The 19,506-nt window shown below is 43.0% G+C and overlaps 1 protein-coding gene across 2 annotated transcripts in view; it reads right to left on the bottom strand.

The window, feature by feature from the left end:
- The window catches only part of LOC138648698 (nuclear receptor coactivator 5-like), a 52,565-nt gene that overhangs the window by 13,651 nt on the left and 19,408 nt on the right, over nt 1-19,506 (bottom strand). The window contains exons 3-8 of one of the 2 annotated variants that reach the window (XM_069738503.1): nt 17,798-17,827; nt 14,273-14,347; nt 14,011-14,093; nt 12,600-12,726; nt 5,178-5,377; nt 4,451-4,639 (exon numbers count right to left, since the gene is read on the bottom strand). In XM_069738503.1, coding sequence (XP_069594604.1) covers nt 4,451-4,639; nt 5,178-5,377; nt 12,600-12,726; nt 14,011-14,093; nt 14,273-14,347; nt 17,798-17,827 — 704 coding nt within the window. The remainder of the gene's footprint in view (nt 1-4,450; nt 4,640-5,177; nt 5,378-12,599; nt 12,727-14,010; nt 14,094-14,272; nt 14,348-17,797; nt 17,828-19,506) is intronic. The other variant, XM_069738504.1, reaches the window with a different exon arrangement.

The following is a 19,506-nucleotide window of genomic DNA, read 5'->3' as shown; positions in this document are numbered from 1 at the left end:
GGGGGATTTAAGTCCGGAGGGTCAAAAATGGGACTGCAAATCATAAGTGGTCGGAGTCCCACAAGGTTCAGTCCTAGGGCCCCTGCTCTTCTCTATTTCCACCTTCAGCCTGGGACAGCTCATGGAATCTCACAGCTTTCAGTATCATCTCTATGCTGATGACACACAGATCTACATCTCTGGACCAGACATCACCTCCCTACTAACCAGAATCCCTCAATGTCTGTCCACTATTTCATCCTTCTTTTCCGCTAGATTTCTCAAACTTAACATGGAAGAAAAAGAATTCATCATCTTTCCCCCATCTCACAAGACCCCCCCCCCCCCCCTCACCCCCCCAACGAACCTATCCATTACAGTGCATGGCTGCCCACTCTGCCCAGTCCCACAAGCTCGCTGTCTCGGGGTAATCCTTGACACTGATCTCTCCTTCAAACCACATATCCAAGACCTTTCCACTTCCTGTTGACTTAAACTCAAAAATATTTCACGGATCCGTTCATTCCTCAACCAAGAATCTGCAAAAACCCTAGTCCATGCCCTCATCATCTCCCGCCTTGACTACTGCAACCTCCTGCTCTGTGGCCTCCCATCAAACACTCTCGCACCTCTCCAATCTATTCTAATCTCTGCTGCCCGACTAATCCACCTGTCCCCCCGCTATTCCCCGGCCTCTCCCCTCTGTCAATCCCTTCACTGGCTCCCCATTGTCCAGAGATTCCAGTACAAAAACTTAACCATGACATACAAAGCCATCCACAACCTGTCTCCTCCATACATCTGTGACCTCGTCTCCTGGTACTTGCCTACACACAACCTCCGATCCTCACAAGATCTTCTCTACTCCCCTCTTATCTCCTCTTCCCACAATCGCATACAAGATTTCTCTCGCGTATCACCCCTACTCTGGAATTCTCTACCACAACACATTAGACTCTCGCCTACCATCGAAACCTTCAAAAAGAGCCTGTACACCCACCTCTTCCGACAAGCCTGCAACCTGCAGTAACCACTGATCGACCAAACCGCTGCATGACCAGCTCTACCCTCACCTACTGTATCCTCACCCATCCCTTGTAGATTGTGAGCCCTCACGGGCACGGTCCTCTCTCCTCCTGTACCAGTTATGACTTGTATTGTTTAAGATTATTGTACTTGTTTTTATTATGTACAGGTCCTTCTCAAAAAATTAGCATATAGTGTTAAATTTCATTATTTACCATAATGTAATGATTACAATTAAACTTTCATATATTATAGATTCATTATCCACCAACTGAAATTTGTCAGGTCTTTTATTGTTTTAATACTGATGATTTTGGCATACAACTCCTGATAACCCAAAAAACCTGTCTCAATAAATTAGCATATCAAGAAAAGGTTCTCTAAACGACCTATTACCCTAATCTTCTGAATCAACTAATTAACTCTAAACACATGCAAAAGATACCTGAGGCTTTTATAAACTCCCTGCCTGGTTCATTACTCAAAACCCCCATCATGGGTAAAGGTACTGTCACACTAGACGATATCGCTAGCGATCCGTGACGTTGCAGCGTCCTCGCTAGCGATATCGTCCAGTGTGACAGGCAGCAGCGATCAGGCCCCTGCTGGGAGATCGCTGGTCGGGGAAGAAAGTCCAGAACTTTATTTCGTCGCTGGACTCCCCGTAGACATCGCTGAATCGGCGTGTGTGACACCGATTCAGCGATGTCTTCACTGGTAACCAGGGTAAACATCGGGTAACTAAGCGCAGGGCCGCGCTTAGTAACCCGCTGTTTACCCTGGTTACCAGCGTAAAAAAACAAACAGTACATACTTACATTCAGCTGTCTGTCCCTTGCCGTCTGGTTCATGCACTGACTGCTGGCCGTAAAGTGAAAGCAGAGCACAGCCACAGCGGTGAGTCACCGCTGTGTGACTCACCGCTGTGCTGTGCTTTCACTTTCACTTTACGGCCAGCAGTCAGTGCAGGAACCAGACGGCAAGGGACAGACAGCTGAATGTAAGTATGTACTGTTTGTTTTTTTACGCTTGTAACCAGGGTAAACATCGGGTTACTAAGCGCGGCCCTGCGCTTAGTTACCCGATGTTTACCCTGGTTACCGGGGACCTCGGGATCGTTGGTCGCTGGAGAGCTGTCTGTGTGACAGCTCTCCAGCGACCAAACAGCGACGCTGCAGCGATCCGGATCGTTGTCGGTATCGCTGCAGCGTCGCTAAGTGTGACGGTACCTTAAGACTAGCGACCTGACAGATGTCAAGAAGGCCATCATTGACACCCTCAAGCAAGAGGGTAAGACCCAGAAAGAAATTTCTCAACAAATAGGCTGTTCCCAGAGTGCTGTATCAAGGCACCTCAATGGTAAGTCTGTTGGAAGGAAACAATGTGGCAGAAAACGCTGTACAACGAGAAGAGGAGAGGAGACCGGACCCTGAGGAAGATTGTGGAGAAGGACCGATTCCAGACCTTGGGGAACCTGAGGAAGCAGTGGACTGAGTCTGGTGTGGAAACATCCAGAGCCACCGTGCACAGGCGTGTGCAGGAAATGGGCTACAGGTGCCGCATTCCCCAGGTAAAGCCACTTTTGAACCATAAACAGCGGCAGAGGCGCCTGACCTGGGCTACAGAGAAGCAGCACTGGACTGTTGCTAAGTGGTCCCAAGTACTTTTTTCTGATGAAAGCAAATTTTGCATGTCATTCGGAAATCAAGGTGCCAGAGTCTGGAGGAAGACTGGGGAGAAGGAAATGCCAAAATGCCTGAAGTCCAGTGTCAAGTACCCAGTCAGTCAGTGATGGTGTGGGGTGCCATGTCAGCTGCTGGTGTTGGTCCACTGTGTTTCATCAAGGGCAGGGTCAATGCAGCTAGCTATCAGGAGATTTTGGAGCACTTCATGCTTCCATCGGCTGAAATGCTTTATGGAGATGACGATTTCATTTTTCAGCACGACCTGGCACCTGCTCACAGTGCCAAAACCACTGGTAAATGGTTTACTGACCATGGTATTACTGTGCTCAATTGGCCTGCCAACTCTCCTGACCTGAACCCCATAGAGAATCTGTGGGATATTGTGAAGAGAAAGTTGAGAGACGCAAGACCCAACACTCTGGATGAGCTTAAGGCCGCTATTGAAGCATCCTGGGCCTCCATAACATCTCAGCAGTGTCACAGGCTGATTGCCTCCATGCCACGCCGCATTGAAGCAGTCATTTCTGCCAAAGGATTCCCGACCAAGTATTGAGTGCATAACTGAACATTATTATTTGATGGTTTTTTTGTTTGTTATTAAAAAACACTTTTATTTGATTGGATGGGTGAAATATGCTAATTTATAGAGACAGGTTTTTTGGGTTATCAGGAGTTGTATGCCAAAATCATCAGTATTAAAACAATAAAAGACCTGACAAATTTCAGTTGGTGGATAATGAATCTATAATATATGAAAGTTTAATTGTAATCATTACATTATGGTAAATAATGAAATTTAACACTATATGCTAATTTTTTGAGAAGGACCTGTATACCCCTCCTCACATGTAAAGCGCCATGGAATAAATGGCGCTATAACAATAATGCAAGTCAGATTTGCACAACCTCTTTCATCATCACTATTTGTGACTGGCAGGGCAGCATTTCAGATCTTACTTTTGTGCAGCCCTACCCTGAAATGCAACATGAGGGTGCTTACATCATACACTGTACAGTATGGAGTGATGATAAAAGGGGGTCAACACTATTTGCCACAACTGTTTCCTACTAGTCGGCAGAGATCTAACTGATGGATTTTCTCATCTCATCATTAGTTCGGAGCCATCGATCCCATGCCGGGGTAAATGTGAGCTAACGAGTGGTTGATAGTTTGGGCCAGCGATTTTTATAAATCAGGCTTTAGGAGGGCTTTTTTTCTGCTTGACGAGCTGATGTCTTTATTGATACCTTTACATACAAAAACCTAAAACACTTAAGATTCTTATGCAATTAATCCGAACATAATCTCCATGAATAATCTAATATTTTCTAATTAGTAGGCAAAATGAAAATTAATATTTATGTAAGAGGGAACAGTCATGTATGGATGTAAGTGGGAGAAGACTCAATATAATGTGCATTTCGTTCATGTGAACACTTATTCTTTGTTGGGGTCCAGTAGTGATCGGCTCAGTGGTTACAGGTGTCCCTGTATGACGGTGCACGGACGTCACAAACTATATAAGGAGTATATAGTTTGTTCACTGTAACTTCTACTTTCTATGTACTTGAACCCCTTCTCATGTACACCACCATGGGGGCAATGGTGCTCTAAAAATATAATAATAATGCATCCAATTGGACAAATGTTCACAATTAGTCAAAAGTTTCACTTTAAAAAGTACCGTGTTTTGATGTCACAGAAATGTCTTCATGAAAACAATACATTATAAAGGGTAGCAATGAGGAACACTGCTAACCTGGTGTTGGAAGGAGCCCAGCGCCTGCAGGTCGGATGCCCAGCAGAGAAGGCTTAGGCTGTGCTGCGTAGGGATTTCGGGCAGGAGTGGGCAGGAGAGGTGGCGGCTTGTCCTGGAGATGCGTTTTAGTGCTGGAGTGACTGTCATATCTGCCATTGCCCTTCTCAGTGATGTCCGCTTCTTCAAAGCCTAGAGTTTAACAACCATGTTATGCAATAACGCAGGGGAAAAGAACCTGGCCGGATGCAGCTTCAGAGCAGCGCTTACGAGGTCTACAGAAATGAACTTGCGAGTGTTGTGCTCGTGGTGTAAAAGATCAAATTTTGAGAATGGAGAAAAGTTTTTGCAACAAGTAAATTGCAAAAGTGGTTGGTTTTTAACAAGCACTCTGCAATTGTGTCCGTGTGTGATGTTGAGGTATCCGTGTGATGTTGAGGTATAACGTGTGTGATGTTGAGAAACCCCTTTTTCAATGTTGCCCACCCAAATATAGTAGTGTAGCCCTAGCCTGAAACACAGCCAGCACCAGACTGCTTCTGTCATACTGGTTTATGTCATAACCCACCTATATTACTCGTACTGATAGAAGCACAGCTGGAGCGTTGAAGGCAAGGAGTGCTGATGTGTGTGTCCTTACGTGGGCTAACAATGGTTTGCTCTGTGATCAGTAGTGCGACGGGCGTCCTGCGGAGTGTGGAAACGCTTTTTTATGTATAGCTACACTTACTTTTGATAGAGTCATGAAGAATGATTGCAGTGCAAGAGGACAGAGCTACATTTGACTGTTCAACTAGTATGCAAAACGGGGAGCCATCGTTTTTAACCTCCTGGAGGGCGCGTGTGAGACCAGACTCTGATGTCAAGTATATCATCTCCACCACAAGGCCATGATCCTGTAATCGATGGCCTATGGCAGTGGCGTACTCCCTTTAAAAAGAGAAAATGGTTGTTATTGGCAAAAGACAGACGATAGGTTTTTATGCAGCGAGACCAGGTTGTGTCATGTCATAGCAGGGACAATGTGTAAGGTGTTGTATCAGTACCGTGTAGTTTTATTGTGTGCAAAACTAAATATACAACATTACTACTATGGATTATAGCAAATAGTGGTCAAGGGTTATGTTTTATGTTTTTAAACCATGTTTGTACAATATGACACTAGAATACCCACATAGAAAAAAAAAAGGTCACTGATAACTGTAAAGAAAAAAAAAATTAAATTAAATATTTTACATATGCACATGATCAACACCCCCTAGCTAGTCATTACCTGTAAATGGAGGCCAGGTAATATGACCACTTAGATACTGCTGCAGTACAAGCTTACCCACTACAACAGCATCCCTCCCATCTTAGTGGACTCGGCATCAGCTGGTCTCATGTCTGATGAGACCCTCACAGGGAAAGGTCTCGTCAAAACAGAGGCAAGAGGTAACAATAACACGCAACTCTTCTACAGCGGCATATAAAAGTTTGGGCCCCTGCATGGTTAGTATGTAGTAGCACCCCCTTTTGCAAGTATGACAGTGTGTGAACACTTTTTGTAGCCAGACAAGAGTCTCAATTATTGAGGGATTTTCATCCATTCTACCTCGGAAAATTCTTCCAGTTCTGTGTCGTCTTGCATTCTCTGCTATTTTGAGGTTTAGCTAAAGATTTTCAATGATGTTTAGATCAATGGACTGTGAGGGCCATTGTAAAACTTTCAGCTTTGTGCCTTTTGTGGTCATCTATTGTGGATTTTGACGTGTATTTAGGATCATTATCCATTTGTAGAAGCCATCCTCTTTTCAATTTCAGCTTTTTACAGATGGTGTTATGTTTTCATCAAGAATGTTTTGAAATTTCATTGAATCCATTCTTCCCTCTACCTGTGAAATGCCCCCCGTGCCATTGGCTGCAACACAACCCCAAAGCATGATTAATGCTCCCCCATGCATAATAGTTGGCGAGATGTTATTCTGAAATTCTGTGCCCTTTTTTCTCCTTTGATCATTGTGGCCAAAGGGTTCTATTTTAACTTCATCCGGCCACAGGACTGGTTTCCAAAATGCATCAGGCTTGTATAGATGCTCTTTTGCATACTTCTGATGCCGAATTTTACAGTGAGCACACCAGAGAGGTTTTCTTCTAATCACTCTTCAATGAAGGCCATATTTGTGCAGGTGTCTCTGAACAGTAGAACAATGTACCACAACTCCAGAGTTTGCTAAATCTTCCTGATGGTCTTTTGTAGTGAAGCGCGGGTTCTGATTTGCTTCTCTAACAATCATACGAGCAGCTCTCACTGAAGTTTTGCTTGGTCTTACAGACCTTATTTTGCCTGCCCTCCACTGTTCCTGGTAACTGCTATTTCTTAATTACATTTTGAACTGTGGAAAGGGCAACTTGAAAACGCTTTGCTATCTTCTTACAGCCTTCTCCTGCTTTGTGGGCCTCCACCATTTTCAGAGTGCTAGACAGCTGCTTAGAAGAACACATGCCTGCTGATTTTTGGCACAAGGTTAGAGGCTTTTTTTTTTATACTGCTGGGAAATTTGTATCACCTGGCCTTTCCTAACGATGACAGTGAACAAGTCATAACCCTAACAGGCTAATTAAGGTCTGAAATCTTGGTCAGAGTTATTTGAGCACATACAGTTAAGTCCATATATATTTGGACAGATACCATTTTTCTAATTTTGGTTATAGATATTACCACAATGAATTTTAAACAAAAAAATTCAGATGCAGTTGAAGTTCAGACTTTCAGCTTTCATTTGAGGGTATCTACATTAAAATTGGATGAAGGGTTTAGGATTTTCAGCTCCTTAACCTGTGCCACGCTGTTTTGAAAGGGACCAAAAGTAATTGGACAATTGACTCCCAGGCTATTTCATGGACAAGTGTGGGCAATCCCTTCGTTATGTCATTCCCAATTAAGCAGATAAAAGGCCTGGAGTTGATTTGAGGTGTGGTGCTTGCATTTGGAAGGTTTTGCTGTGAAGTAAACATGCGGTCAAAGGAGCTCTCCATGCAGGTGAAACAAGCCATCCTTAAGCTGCGAAAACAGAAAAAAACCATCCGAGAAATTGCTACAATATTAGGAGTGGCAAAATCTAAGTTTGGTACATCCTGAGAAAGAAAGAAAGCACTGGTGAACTCATCAATGCAAAAAGACCTGGGCCCCCACGGAAGACAACAGTGGTGGATGATCGCAGAATAATCTCCACGGTGAAGAGAAACCCCTTCACAACAGCCAACCAAGTGACCAACACTCTCCAGGAGGTCGGCGTATCAATATCCAAATCTACCATAAAGAGAAGACTGCATGAAAGTAACTACAGAGGGTTCACTGTTATGAATAGGTAATTCAGAACCACAATGGACCTTGAAGTTCAGAGCACACAAAGTGACCTGACAATAACCAAAAAACATAGGACGAGCTCTGAGACGTGGGAACTCTGCTGACCGCAATCCCTAATCCTATCATACCACACTAGAGGTAGCCGTGGATTGCGCCTAACGCTCCCTATGCAACTCGGCACAGCCTGAGAAACTAGCTAGGCCTGAAGACAGAAAAATAAGCCTACCTTGCCTCAGAGAAATTCCCCAAAGGAAAAGGCAGCCCCCCACATATAATGACTGTGAGTAAGATGAAAACACAAACACAGAGATGAAATAGATTTAGCAAAGTGAGGCCCGACTTACTGAATAGACCGAGGATAGGAAAGATAGCTTTGCGGTCAACACAAAAACCTACAAACAACCACACAGAGAGGCAAAAAGACCCTCCGCACCGACTAACGGTACGGAGGTGCTCCCTCTGCGTCTCAGAGCTTCCAGCAAGCAAGAAAAACAAATAAAGCAAGCTGGACAGAAAATATAGCAACAAAAGTAACACAAGCAGAACTTAGCTTATGCTGAGCAGACAGGCCACAGGAACGATCCAGGAGGAAGCAAGACCAATACTAGAACATTGACTGGAGGCCAGGATCAAAGCACTAGGTGGAGTTAAATAGAGCAGCACCTAACGACTTAACCTAATCACCTGAGGAAGGAAACTCAGAAGCCGCAGTACCACTCGTGACCACAGGAGGGAGCTTGATCACAAAATTCACAACAGTTCACTGCACGGTGCAAGCCACTCATAAGCATCAAGAAGAAAAAGGTTAAAAAACATCTAAAAAAGCCGCACAGTTCTGGAAGAACATTCTTTGGACAGATGAAACCAAGATCAACCTCTACCAGAATGATGGAAAGAGAAAAGTATGGTGAAGGCGTGGTACAGCTCATGATCCAAAGCATACCACATCATCTGTAAAACACGGCGGAGGCAGTGTGATGGCTTGGGCATGCATGGCTGCCGGTGGCTCTGGGTCACTAGTGTTTATTGATGATGTGACACAGGACAGAAGCAGCTGAATGAATTCTGAGGCATTCAGAGCCATACTGCGTGCTCAGATCCAGCCAAATGCAGCAAAACTGATTGGTCGTCGTTTCATACTACAGATGGACAATGAACCAAAACATAAAGCCAAAGCAACCCAGGAGTTTATTAAAGCAAAGAAGTGGAATATTCTTGAATGGCCGAGTCAGTCACCTGATCTCAACTCAATTGAGCAGCATTTCACTTGTTAAAGACTAAACTTCAGACAGAAAGGCCCACAAACACACAGCAACTAAAACCCACCACAGTGAAGGCCTGGCAGAGCATCAAAAAGGAGGAAAAACAGTGTCTGGTATGTCCCTGAGTTCAAGACTTCAGGCAGTCATTGCCAACAAAGGGTTTACAACCAAGTATTAGAAATGAACATTTTATTTACAATTATTGAATCTGTCTAATTACTTTTGGTCCCTTTCAAAACAGGGTGGCACATGTTAAGGAGCTGAAACGCCTAAACCCTTTATCCAATTTTAATGTAGATACCCTCAAATGAAAGCTGAAAGTCTGAACTTCAACTGCATCTGAAGTGTTTTGTTTAAAATTCATTGTGGTAATGTGTATAACCGAAATTAGAAAAATGTTGTCTCTGTCCAAATATATATGGACTTAACTGTAAATCTTCAAGAGTACTTAAACTTTTGCATCGGCCCGTTTCCTTTTTGTAACCTTAAGGATATGTGCACATGTTGCGGAGTTGGCTGCGGATCTGTAGCGTGGATTGGCCTCTGTGGATTCGCAGCAGTTTTCCATACGGTGTACAGTACCATGTAAACCTATGGAAAACAAAATCAGCAGTGCACATTGTGCGGAAAATGCCGCGTGGAAATACTGCGTTGTATTTTCTTCAGCATGTCAATTCTTTGTGCGGATTCCGCAGCGTTTTACACCTGCTCCTTTATAGGAATTAGCAGGTGTAAAACCACAAGTGAAATCCGCCCAAAAAACGCTGGAAATATGCGGGTAATCTGCAGGTTAAAACGCAGTGCGTTTTACCTGCAAATTTTTCAAAAACTGAGCGGAAAAATCTGCACAGAAATGTGCAATGTGTGCACATAGCCTTAAAATGTAAAAAGTCAATTTTTTTTTTGCCTAAAATATAAAGGAAATGTGTCATGTTTAATGTTTTGCAGACAATTTCATCTACAACTTGCTTAACTCTTCACAATAACAGATACGGGAAAGAAATATCTTGGTACCGTGTTTGCCAGTAGATATAGAATATTTAGAATTGAGAGTCCTCAGTGGTTGATACCTTTTAATGGCCAACTGAAAAGATGGTAATAAATTGCAAACTTTCCAGACTACTCATCCCAGGTACTGTCAGCTGCGTCACTTCTAATGTGGTGTACTTAATTATTTGTACTAAATGTCCAACTGGGGGTCTGTATGTGGGGGAGACAGGGCAAAAACTGAGAACAAGGATGAACTCTCATCACCACACAATAAGAGAAAAAAGAATGGATCTACCTGCGGCAATACATTTTTGTCTCCCTGATCACAGCATTAAGGACATGAGATTACTTGTATTAAAGGGTCAATTCAAATCTCAGAGAGACAGAAGGGTCTGAGAATATAAGCTGATGACGTCCTTTGACACTCAGTGCAGGAATGAATGTGTTGCATGGATTTATATCTTTCTACATCAATTAAGGAATTTGCTCCTCAGACCGTGTGGGGGCATCATAGCAGAGAACCAGACCCCAAACAGAGGACAATAAAACATTCACACTTCTTATCTATGAACTTTTCCAATATTTATGGACACAACTGTTTATCACTCTCCCATAATGATAGCTCTGCTTCACCTCACTTGTCTCATCCATTGCATTATCTTTCTGCTGTGCTGTGTATAAATATGTGATTCTTCAGAATTTGTATTAGTCTATGCCTGATGAAGGGACCTGAGTAGTCTGGAAAGTTTGCAATTTGTTACCATCTTTTCAGTTAGCCATTAAAAGGGATCAACCACCGAGGACTCTCAATTCTAAGTATTTTTCACAACAGTAATTTTGACCAAGGGTGCTCAAACTTTTACATGCCACTGTATACCTAGCTGAAAACACAGGATACACTAATCACAATATGCGATGTCAGAAATGACCCTGCTCCCTTTCCTTCACACACGCTCATTAGGTGCCTTAACGCAAAACATGGGGTCTGAGTCAGTCTATTGCTGCTAATGTGCATGAACATTTCCCAAAACAACTGGAAGTGCGAGTCTAGACGAGAACATTTCACCTAAAAACCGGATTTAGAACAGATTTCCTTTAAAGCCTCCTCCTGGAAACAAAAGCCCAGACTATTAAATGATTTGGGCATGCAGTAGCTGGGTCACTTTAGAAGCAGAAAGCAAGTGCATACAGGTCAATAGGTAGAGGATGACTGCAGAAAGACCCCCACTTAAGGGGATAGCTGGGGAGAAGGTGTTATCTGAGCATGCTCAGGTGTTAAACCAGTGTCTTCGCCGTGCTTGAATATGCTCAAGTCCCCATGGTTATTCGACAGCTGCAGCACAATGCAAGGATTGCCTGTTTGTTAGGCAATTCCATTATTTGAGCACGCCAAAGACACAATGTTAGCACACGAGCATGCTCAGATAACACCTTACCCCCAGCACGTTCATTCATCATTTTCCCAGCCCTTTCTCCTGCCCAAATGTTAATATCGCTCATGTGTGAAGGATTACATCCCTGTGTGGTGTGCAGTTTCTATATTGCTTAAGCAGAATGCGGAATCGAGTGCGAATAGAACGAATCTTGGGAGATAAATGAAAAATAGTTCAAATATAAAAGGGAAAAAAAACAACCCACAATGAGTTATGATAGTGACAATTTGATGCATATCAGTCCGCTGGTAATAAAAGCTTTGGTGTTTTTTTGTGCAATAATTAACCACTATTTTTCTGCTGTTGAGACGCTGCACTTTCACGTTACCGTTTATTATACGGTTTTAGGTCTGTGTTGTGGACAATATCGGGGGGGGGACATGCAGTTTATCAAGTTTAAAGTGAAATGTGTTGAACGCCACGAGATGCAAATATGACGGAGTAAATAATGGATCATAGACGTCTAACAATTTTTTTTTAATCCCCTTTCCTAAACTGATGCATCTATATGCAACACTTACATTTTGCAGCATAATATTTCCCAGTAATGGATTTGATCCCTAGTTTTAATACTTTTTGTAAATCGACTGCAAACCAAGAAAAACAAAAACGGCTAGGGGGGTCAACGTAGGCACACCAAATAAAGACAAACCGCAAAGAGAACGACGTATACCGCAAAGGGATCACCTAACAGTAATAAGCCACAAGATTATAAAGACATTTAAAAAGCCTTTATTGTTGGCATTTTTCCCACCGTTATTTTAGGCTTTTTTAATGTTTTTATTGTATTGTGTTAGTTGATCCCTTTGTGGTATACCACTTCTTTCTCTTTGAGGTTTTATACTGCAAACTAACTGTACAGCCAAAGTAATAAGAATAATAAAAAAATGACACCTCGATCGCTATTAATACTGTTGTACTGTATCTTATTTAACGAGAGAAAATGAGCCTCTAATGCACAGATGGAAAATATAAAGCTTACCTTAGAGAGCAGCATAAGGAGGACTATCCATCTTCTAATACACACCTAATATAGCATAGCAAAGCATCCTGCCATGACATTACATGCCCTGGGAGGCAGCCTGGCCTATGTACATGCTATAGTCTTATACACTTACATCTGATCCTTGCTGATGGCAACAATCACACAGTCTGAAGGTCTCTCCTTGTGGTATTCATCTTGTATCTGCTGATAAAACTTCAGATAAAGCTTCTCTCTGCGATCGTCAGAGTTGTACTGCTTGGCTATGTAAAAAGAAAAAAAAAAGTTTGAATTAGTGCAATTTTTTGCCAATGTTTGAACACGCACCCATACAGTACCACAAATAATGATAGACCTTGTAGAGCTCATAACCAGTGCAGTCATTTACCACTATCCTGACTCAGAATAGAATTGGAAACCATGGCAAAGGAATGGAGATGCATGATAAAATCTGAAAATATATTCGTCATACAAGATCAAGTGCCCTAATTAGCTGGAGGATCCATCATAATGTAATAATCAAAAAGCGAGGAAAAAGTTGGAGAACAACAAGACTTGACATCTCGTGCTAAATAACTGTTTCAGTTCATATGCGCATACAGTGGCCGCAGCAGAGGCGTGCGTACAGTGGGCACAGCAGAGGCGTGCGTACAGTGAGCACAGCAGAGGCGTGCGTACAGTGGCCGCAGCAGAGGCGTGCGTACAGTGGCGGCAGCAGAGGCGTGCGTACAGTGGGCGCAGCAGAGGCGTGCGTACAGTGGGCGCAGCAGAGGCGTGCGTACAGTGGGCGCAGCAGAGGCGTGCGTACAGTGGGCGCAGCAGAGGCGTGCGTACAGTGGGCGCAGCAGAGGCGTGCGTACAGTGGGCGCAGCAGAGGCGTGCGTACAGTGGGCGCAGCAGAGGCGTGCGTACAGTGGGCGCAGCAGAGGCGTGCGTACAGTGGGCGCAGCAGAGGCGTGCGTACAGTGGGCGCAGCAGAGGCGTGCGTACAGTGGGCGCAGCAGAGGCGTGCGTACAGTGGGCGCAGCAGAGGCGTGCGTACAGTGGGCGCAGCAGAGGCGTGCGTACAGTGGGCGCAGCAGAGTTGTTTGTACATATGTACATACTGAAGAGGTGTGTATGCATGCACTGTTCCTGCATTAGCGTTGTGTGTATCTGTATGTACAGCAGTGCTGCCTACTGAGCAAGGTTGGGTAATAATGTGGATGCTATAGAGCTGCATGTAATATAATGTGCACGCTATAGTCTTACCACCCAACAATCAAAAAACTTGTGGAATTGACCTTTTCTTACATTTATATCAACAGAGAAGTTTTAAACCGTGACAAATATGTTTTTACCATTTTCTGATGTTCAAACCTGGGATGTGTAACAGTCTGAAAACTATGGTATACACATTTACATTTTGTGACGTTTCACTATAGGGGCATAATGGCCATTGGTTACAGAGGAACCACTAATGTGAATCATCTATTCCAGGCAACGGCGAAACATAAAATGCACCATAAACTGCTCTAACCGTAGAAATAAGAAGTGCCCCGACTTACTGTCTTGTGAGTACTGATACCGCTCGCAATATTCCTCTGTTCCAGAAGTAAAGTTATGCTTCTTCCCAAAGAGTTCCTCAATGCTGTAAATACACAATGCATCCGTATATATCACAGTACACATACGCATTACTCAGAAACGTTCACATCTAGTGGCATAATATTATTAATATTATCAATGAATTTGCTGCAAAATCTAGCTGGACCCAAAGGAAGACAACATCTTACCGTGTAGGAGGATGCCAACAGAATAAGCTCTTACCTGTTCTGCTCCTCCAAGTCTCTGCTGTACTGCTCCGAGAATGAGGCTTTCTGGCTTGGCTTGTACGGATTAATGCTAAAAAATGAGATTATATATTTTATGAAAAATTGCAATTCAGAATTTGAGTAGTGAAATGGCTTCTATAAAAAGCTGTTTGCATCACTGTAATGGTAGACCTATAATTTTATCTCTGATTAACCTAATAATCTTTGATAACCCATCTCTGATAATCCTAATAGCTTTTCGGAAACGTGAAGGGGTTATTGAGAGCCTTGCACCAAGCCAGCTGCTTGTCACTTCTTATGTCCTATTAATTAGAATAGGATGAATTCATGATACCTGACAACTTTTGGCAACAAGCTCCTCTCACCTCCAAAACCAGAAGTGACTGGCATTGGATAACTCCTTTGCACTCCGGCTTCTTAATCTTCCTTTCATAAAAAAACAACGACCACATTTAAAAAAGGTGGCATCATTACACATCAGAATTTATGTTACGGATTTTGCTCCAACATTGGAATTCCTTAGTCACATGCATCTAAAAAAAGTTTGCAATTGGGGAGAGGAGGGAGATCTACAATAAATAGAATGTTACTTATTCCAATGTAAAAAAAAAAAAAGCCAGTGGACTAGTCAGATCAGATCAACAGGAATAGATCTAATCCTAACAGATTCACAGCTGAAATTGGAGCAATTTCTGAAATAAATTCTGAGTGATACTCAGGGCTGAATTGATTGGTCCAAACAGGAAATATGTGCACAACTTACAACTCTCAAACTTCTTCACCAAAATTGTAGTATGAAGATAATGGATGGGGCCGGAAAAAAATAATAAATAAAAAAAATTTGGCTCTTGGCCAGACTCCCTGTTTTTTTTTACAGGAGTTTTTCTGGGACTTTTTTCTCTTTACAATGTGCCTAGGAACTAACAAGGCAGGTAGTTGCTACATTTGCTGGCACAGACCGCTCCTCCTGACGGTTCTGGGGTCTCCGCTATAGTCAGTCCACAGAGCAGCTTCTTTTCTGCAGTGCTATGTTGATGGGGGGTCAATGCTGATGTCATCAGCCAACAGCCCAATGTATAAACTGCAGGGTGGCAGCTGTCAATCAGCATGAAGTCAGCAGTCACGCTCCGTCAACAGAGCTGCGTCAATCAGCATGACGTCGGCAGTCACCTTCTGTCAATCAGCATGACGTCGGCAGTCACCCTCTGTCAATCAGCATGACGTCGGCAGCCACCCTCTGTCAATAAGCATGATGTCGGCAGTCACGCTCCATCAACAGAGCTACACGGAAGAAGGACAATGAGGAGTTAGTGATCGCTCTGTGCCAGCACTGGGTAGAACAGTCAGGTAGATAGCAACTACATGCCTGTTAGGCCCGTAGAATAAATGGTAAGGGGAAAAAGAGGTCTCGAAGTAACTCACATTTATAAACCCCTATAATTAACATTTATTAATAATTTTTAACAGGACTAACAACATAAATGACACACACTTAAGGCTAAAATGCAAAGCTGGTGTAGGCACTATTGGATGCACCCTATTTTAAACCCTTTCCTGAGCCCCTGCCAACAGGGGATGTTTCCACCCCAATATTGCGAAAATGGAGCCCCCGCTCCTCTCGCTTATTTCCCTAGTGCGCCCTTCAACAGCGCTAACTTGGATATCAATGTGTGGTCGCCAGAAAAAAAAAATATAGGTTGTAAACAGAGGTATGTACCACTAATTCCAAATCCACAAGAACAAGTGGGAGACAAATAGGAATAAATAGAAAGGGGAAGAAGAATCAGTCCAGGTATCGGACTCCGCAAAACAGTGTATGCCATGTAGACACACAACAAAAGATGTCAGCAGACAAAGCATGTCATCGATTACAGATACATTCAAATACGGCTCATCAGGAGGCCTGGTAATGCTGACACTAAAGGTACCTACCTTCACACTGAGCGACGCTGCAGCGATACCGACAACGATGTCGATCGCTGCAGCGTCGCTGTTTGGTCGCTGGAGAGCTGTCACACAGACAGCTCTCCAGCGACCAACGATCCCGAGGTCCCCTTGTAACCAGGGTAAACATCAGGTTACTAAGCGCAGGGCCATCGTAAAAGTAAAAAAAAAAAACACTACATACTTACCTTCAGCTGTCTGTCCTCCGGCGCTCTGCTTTCCTCTGCACTGTCAGCGCCGGTCAGCCGGAAAGCAGAGCGGTGACGTCACCGCTGTGCTTTCCGGCTGGCCGGCGCCGACACAGGATGCAGGAGGAGTGCAGGGAAGCAGAGCGCCGGGGACAGACAGCTGAAGGTAAGTATGTAGTGTTTGTTTGTTTTTTTTACTTTTAGCATGGTATCCAGGGTAAACATTGCGTTACTAAGCGTGGCCCTGCGCTTAGTAACCCGATGTTTACCCTGGTTACCAGTGAAGACATCGCTGAATCGGCGTCACACACGCCGATCCAGCGATGTCAGCGGGAAGTCCAGCGACAAAATAAAGTTCTGGACTTTCCTCAGCGACCAACGACATCACAGCAGGGGCCTGATCGTTGGTCGCTGTCACACATAACGATTTCCTTAACAATATCGTTGCTACATCACAAAAAGCAACGATATCGTTATGTGTGAAGGTACCTTAAGTCATGAAGCTGGACATCATGACTTGGTATCAATTTATCAGGCCTCCGTATAGGTGAAACACTTCGACGCAGATCAGTCTAGAAGTGTCTGCATAAGTACCAAGTTTTTCCCCAATCTAATTTCTATACTTTGATCTCCTGTTCCTTAGCTATACTCTGAAACTGGTATTTGAATGTATCTGTAATCAATGACATGCCTCTTTTACCGTGTGTCCATACAGCATACACTATTAAGGGCAGTGTAGGGCATCCAAGGGACAGCCGCCATGGAGCACGGGCACCATTCTCCCAATAACAGGGTAATTTGTTTTTTTTTTCCAGCTATACCATTCTGTTTTGTGGGGTCTGATACCTGGACTGATTCTTCTTCCCCTTTCTATTTATTCCCCTTTGTCTCCCACTTGTTTATTTGTGGATTTGGAATTAGTGGTGCATAGCTCTGGTAACAATTTATAGGGTGTTATGTTTTATTTGTGGCTACCACACATTGATATCCAAGCTAGCGCTGTTGAGAGCGCACTAGGGAAATAAGAGCCGCTGAGGAGCAGGAGTGCCAACCTCCGCTGTGTAGCCAGGTGGTCAGGAAAGGGTATAAAATAGGGTGAATCCAGTAGGTATCTACACCAGCTTTGCATTTTAGCATTGTAAAATGTGTGTCTTATGTTGTTAGTCTTTACAATTATTAATAAAGGCTAATGTTTTTAATTAGGGGTTTTCCTAGACCCATAGTAATGAAACTAACAATTAAATACATAAAGTCCTGGGTAACCCCTTTAAGTCTACAATATTTTGCCTATTACCAGAGAATTTTGTTAGTTTCCTACTATTAGGGTTAATTGGCCACAAGTTCCAGACTCATGAATCTCTTCCAAAGACAAGAGGATGAAAACTTACTCTAGGAGTCGAGGAATCCAGCTTGGCTTCCTGAGGAAACAAAAGTGCAATTAATGACTTGGCGGACATAGATGTTATCGCACAATGAATGAATTGTGTGAGCAGACAAGGGCAGTAAATACAGTTACTATTTAATCGTGAGCCTGTCCCCATAAATACAGTCATGGCCGAAAGTGTTCGTACCCTTGAAATTGCACAATTTTTGAAATTTTTTTCTTTGTTAGGAAATTCTAAGGGTTAAAAGTTGACCAGCAAAATAAATTCTCAAGTTTCCAACAGGAAAGAAATATATATTGGTACCGTGTTAGCCAGTAGATAGAAAAATATTTAGAATTTAGAATAGTTAGCTTGCAATTTATTACCATCTTTTCAGTTAGCCATTAAAAGGTATCAACCACTGAGGACTCTCAATTCTAAATATTTTTCAAGTTTCCAACAAAATTTACAAAACCATTTATTTTATATTAGGGACCACATTACATTTACAAGTGTCTTTGAAGGGTCTACCGAAAAGTGACAACATTCTAAAAACTCAAAACCACATTGAAGAAGTTTATTAACCCTTCAGGTGCTTCACAGGAATTTTTGGATTGTGGAAGGAAAGAAAAAAAAAATGAACATTTAACTTTACACAAAAATTTTACTTTAGACTTACAACTTTATTTTCACAAGGATAACAGGAAAAAAAAAATGGACAGTAAAATTGAATTGTACAATTTCTCCGGAGCATGCAGATACCCCATATATGGGGGAAAACCACTGTTTGGGTGCACAACAAGGCTCGGAAGGTAAGGGGCGCCTTTTGACTTTTTGAAAGTAACATTTTCTGGATTAACGCCATGTTGCATTTGGAGAGCCCCTGATGTGCCTAAACAGTGGAAACCACCCACAAGTGACACCATTTTGGAAACTAGACCCCTCAAGGAATGTATTTAGATGCATGGTGAGCACCTTGAACCCCCAGGTGCTTCACAGAAGTTAATAACGTTGAGCTGTGAAGAAAAAAAAAAATAAATAAAGGGAAAAAAATAAAAATAAAAAAAATCACACTTTCACAAAAAATAAAGTTCTTACCGATAACGGTATTTCTCTGAGCCCATGACGGCACCACAGAGAGAGGTGATCCGCACACCAAGGACAGGAAACCTACAGATAAAAAGGCGGTACCTCTCTCCCGCATCAGTTCTTTACTAGAGCATGATGGGAGCTTAAAGAATAAAATCTAAGTCTATCATTACTTGAAGTTTTAACCAAGATACCGCGTGGCTATTTATTTAGGTATTTAGCATAGACATTATATTAATGTGTACACCCATATGTGAAGAGAAGGAATGTACGGGTGCAGTCATGGGCTCAGAGAAATACAGTTATCGGTAAGAACTATATTTTTTTCTGACGCCCATGACGGCACTACGGAGAGAATTGCAGAGATTCTACATTTAGGGAGGGACCACCGCTTCCAGAACCCTTTTACCGAAGGTAAGGTCCGAAGAGGAGATAAGGTCCAATCTATAGTGCTTATAGAATGTAGATGCTGAGGACCAGGTAGCAGCTCTACATATCTGATCAATTGAAGCCTTCTCCGCCCAAGAGGTTGCTACTGCTCTCGTTGAGTGCGCTTTCACATTTCCCGGGACGGGTACCCCACTTGATGAGTATGAGAGGCTGATGGCGTCCGTGATCCATCTTGCCAGGGTGCCCTTGGAGGC

This window comes from Ranitomeya imitator, chromosome 9 (genome assembly GCF_032444005.1).
Source record: "Ranitomeya imitator isolate aRanImi1 chromosome 9, aRanImi1.pri, whole genome shotgun sequence".
Lineage (NCBI taxonomy): Eukaryota > Metazoa > Chordata > Amphibia > Anura > Dendrobatidae > Ranitomeya > Ranitomeya imitator.
The sequence above is the reverse complement of the archived record's forward strand: the minus strand, read 5'-3'. Positions and strand labels throughout refer to the sequence as shown.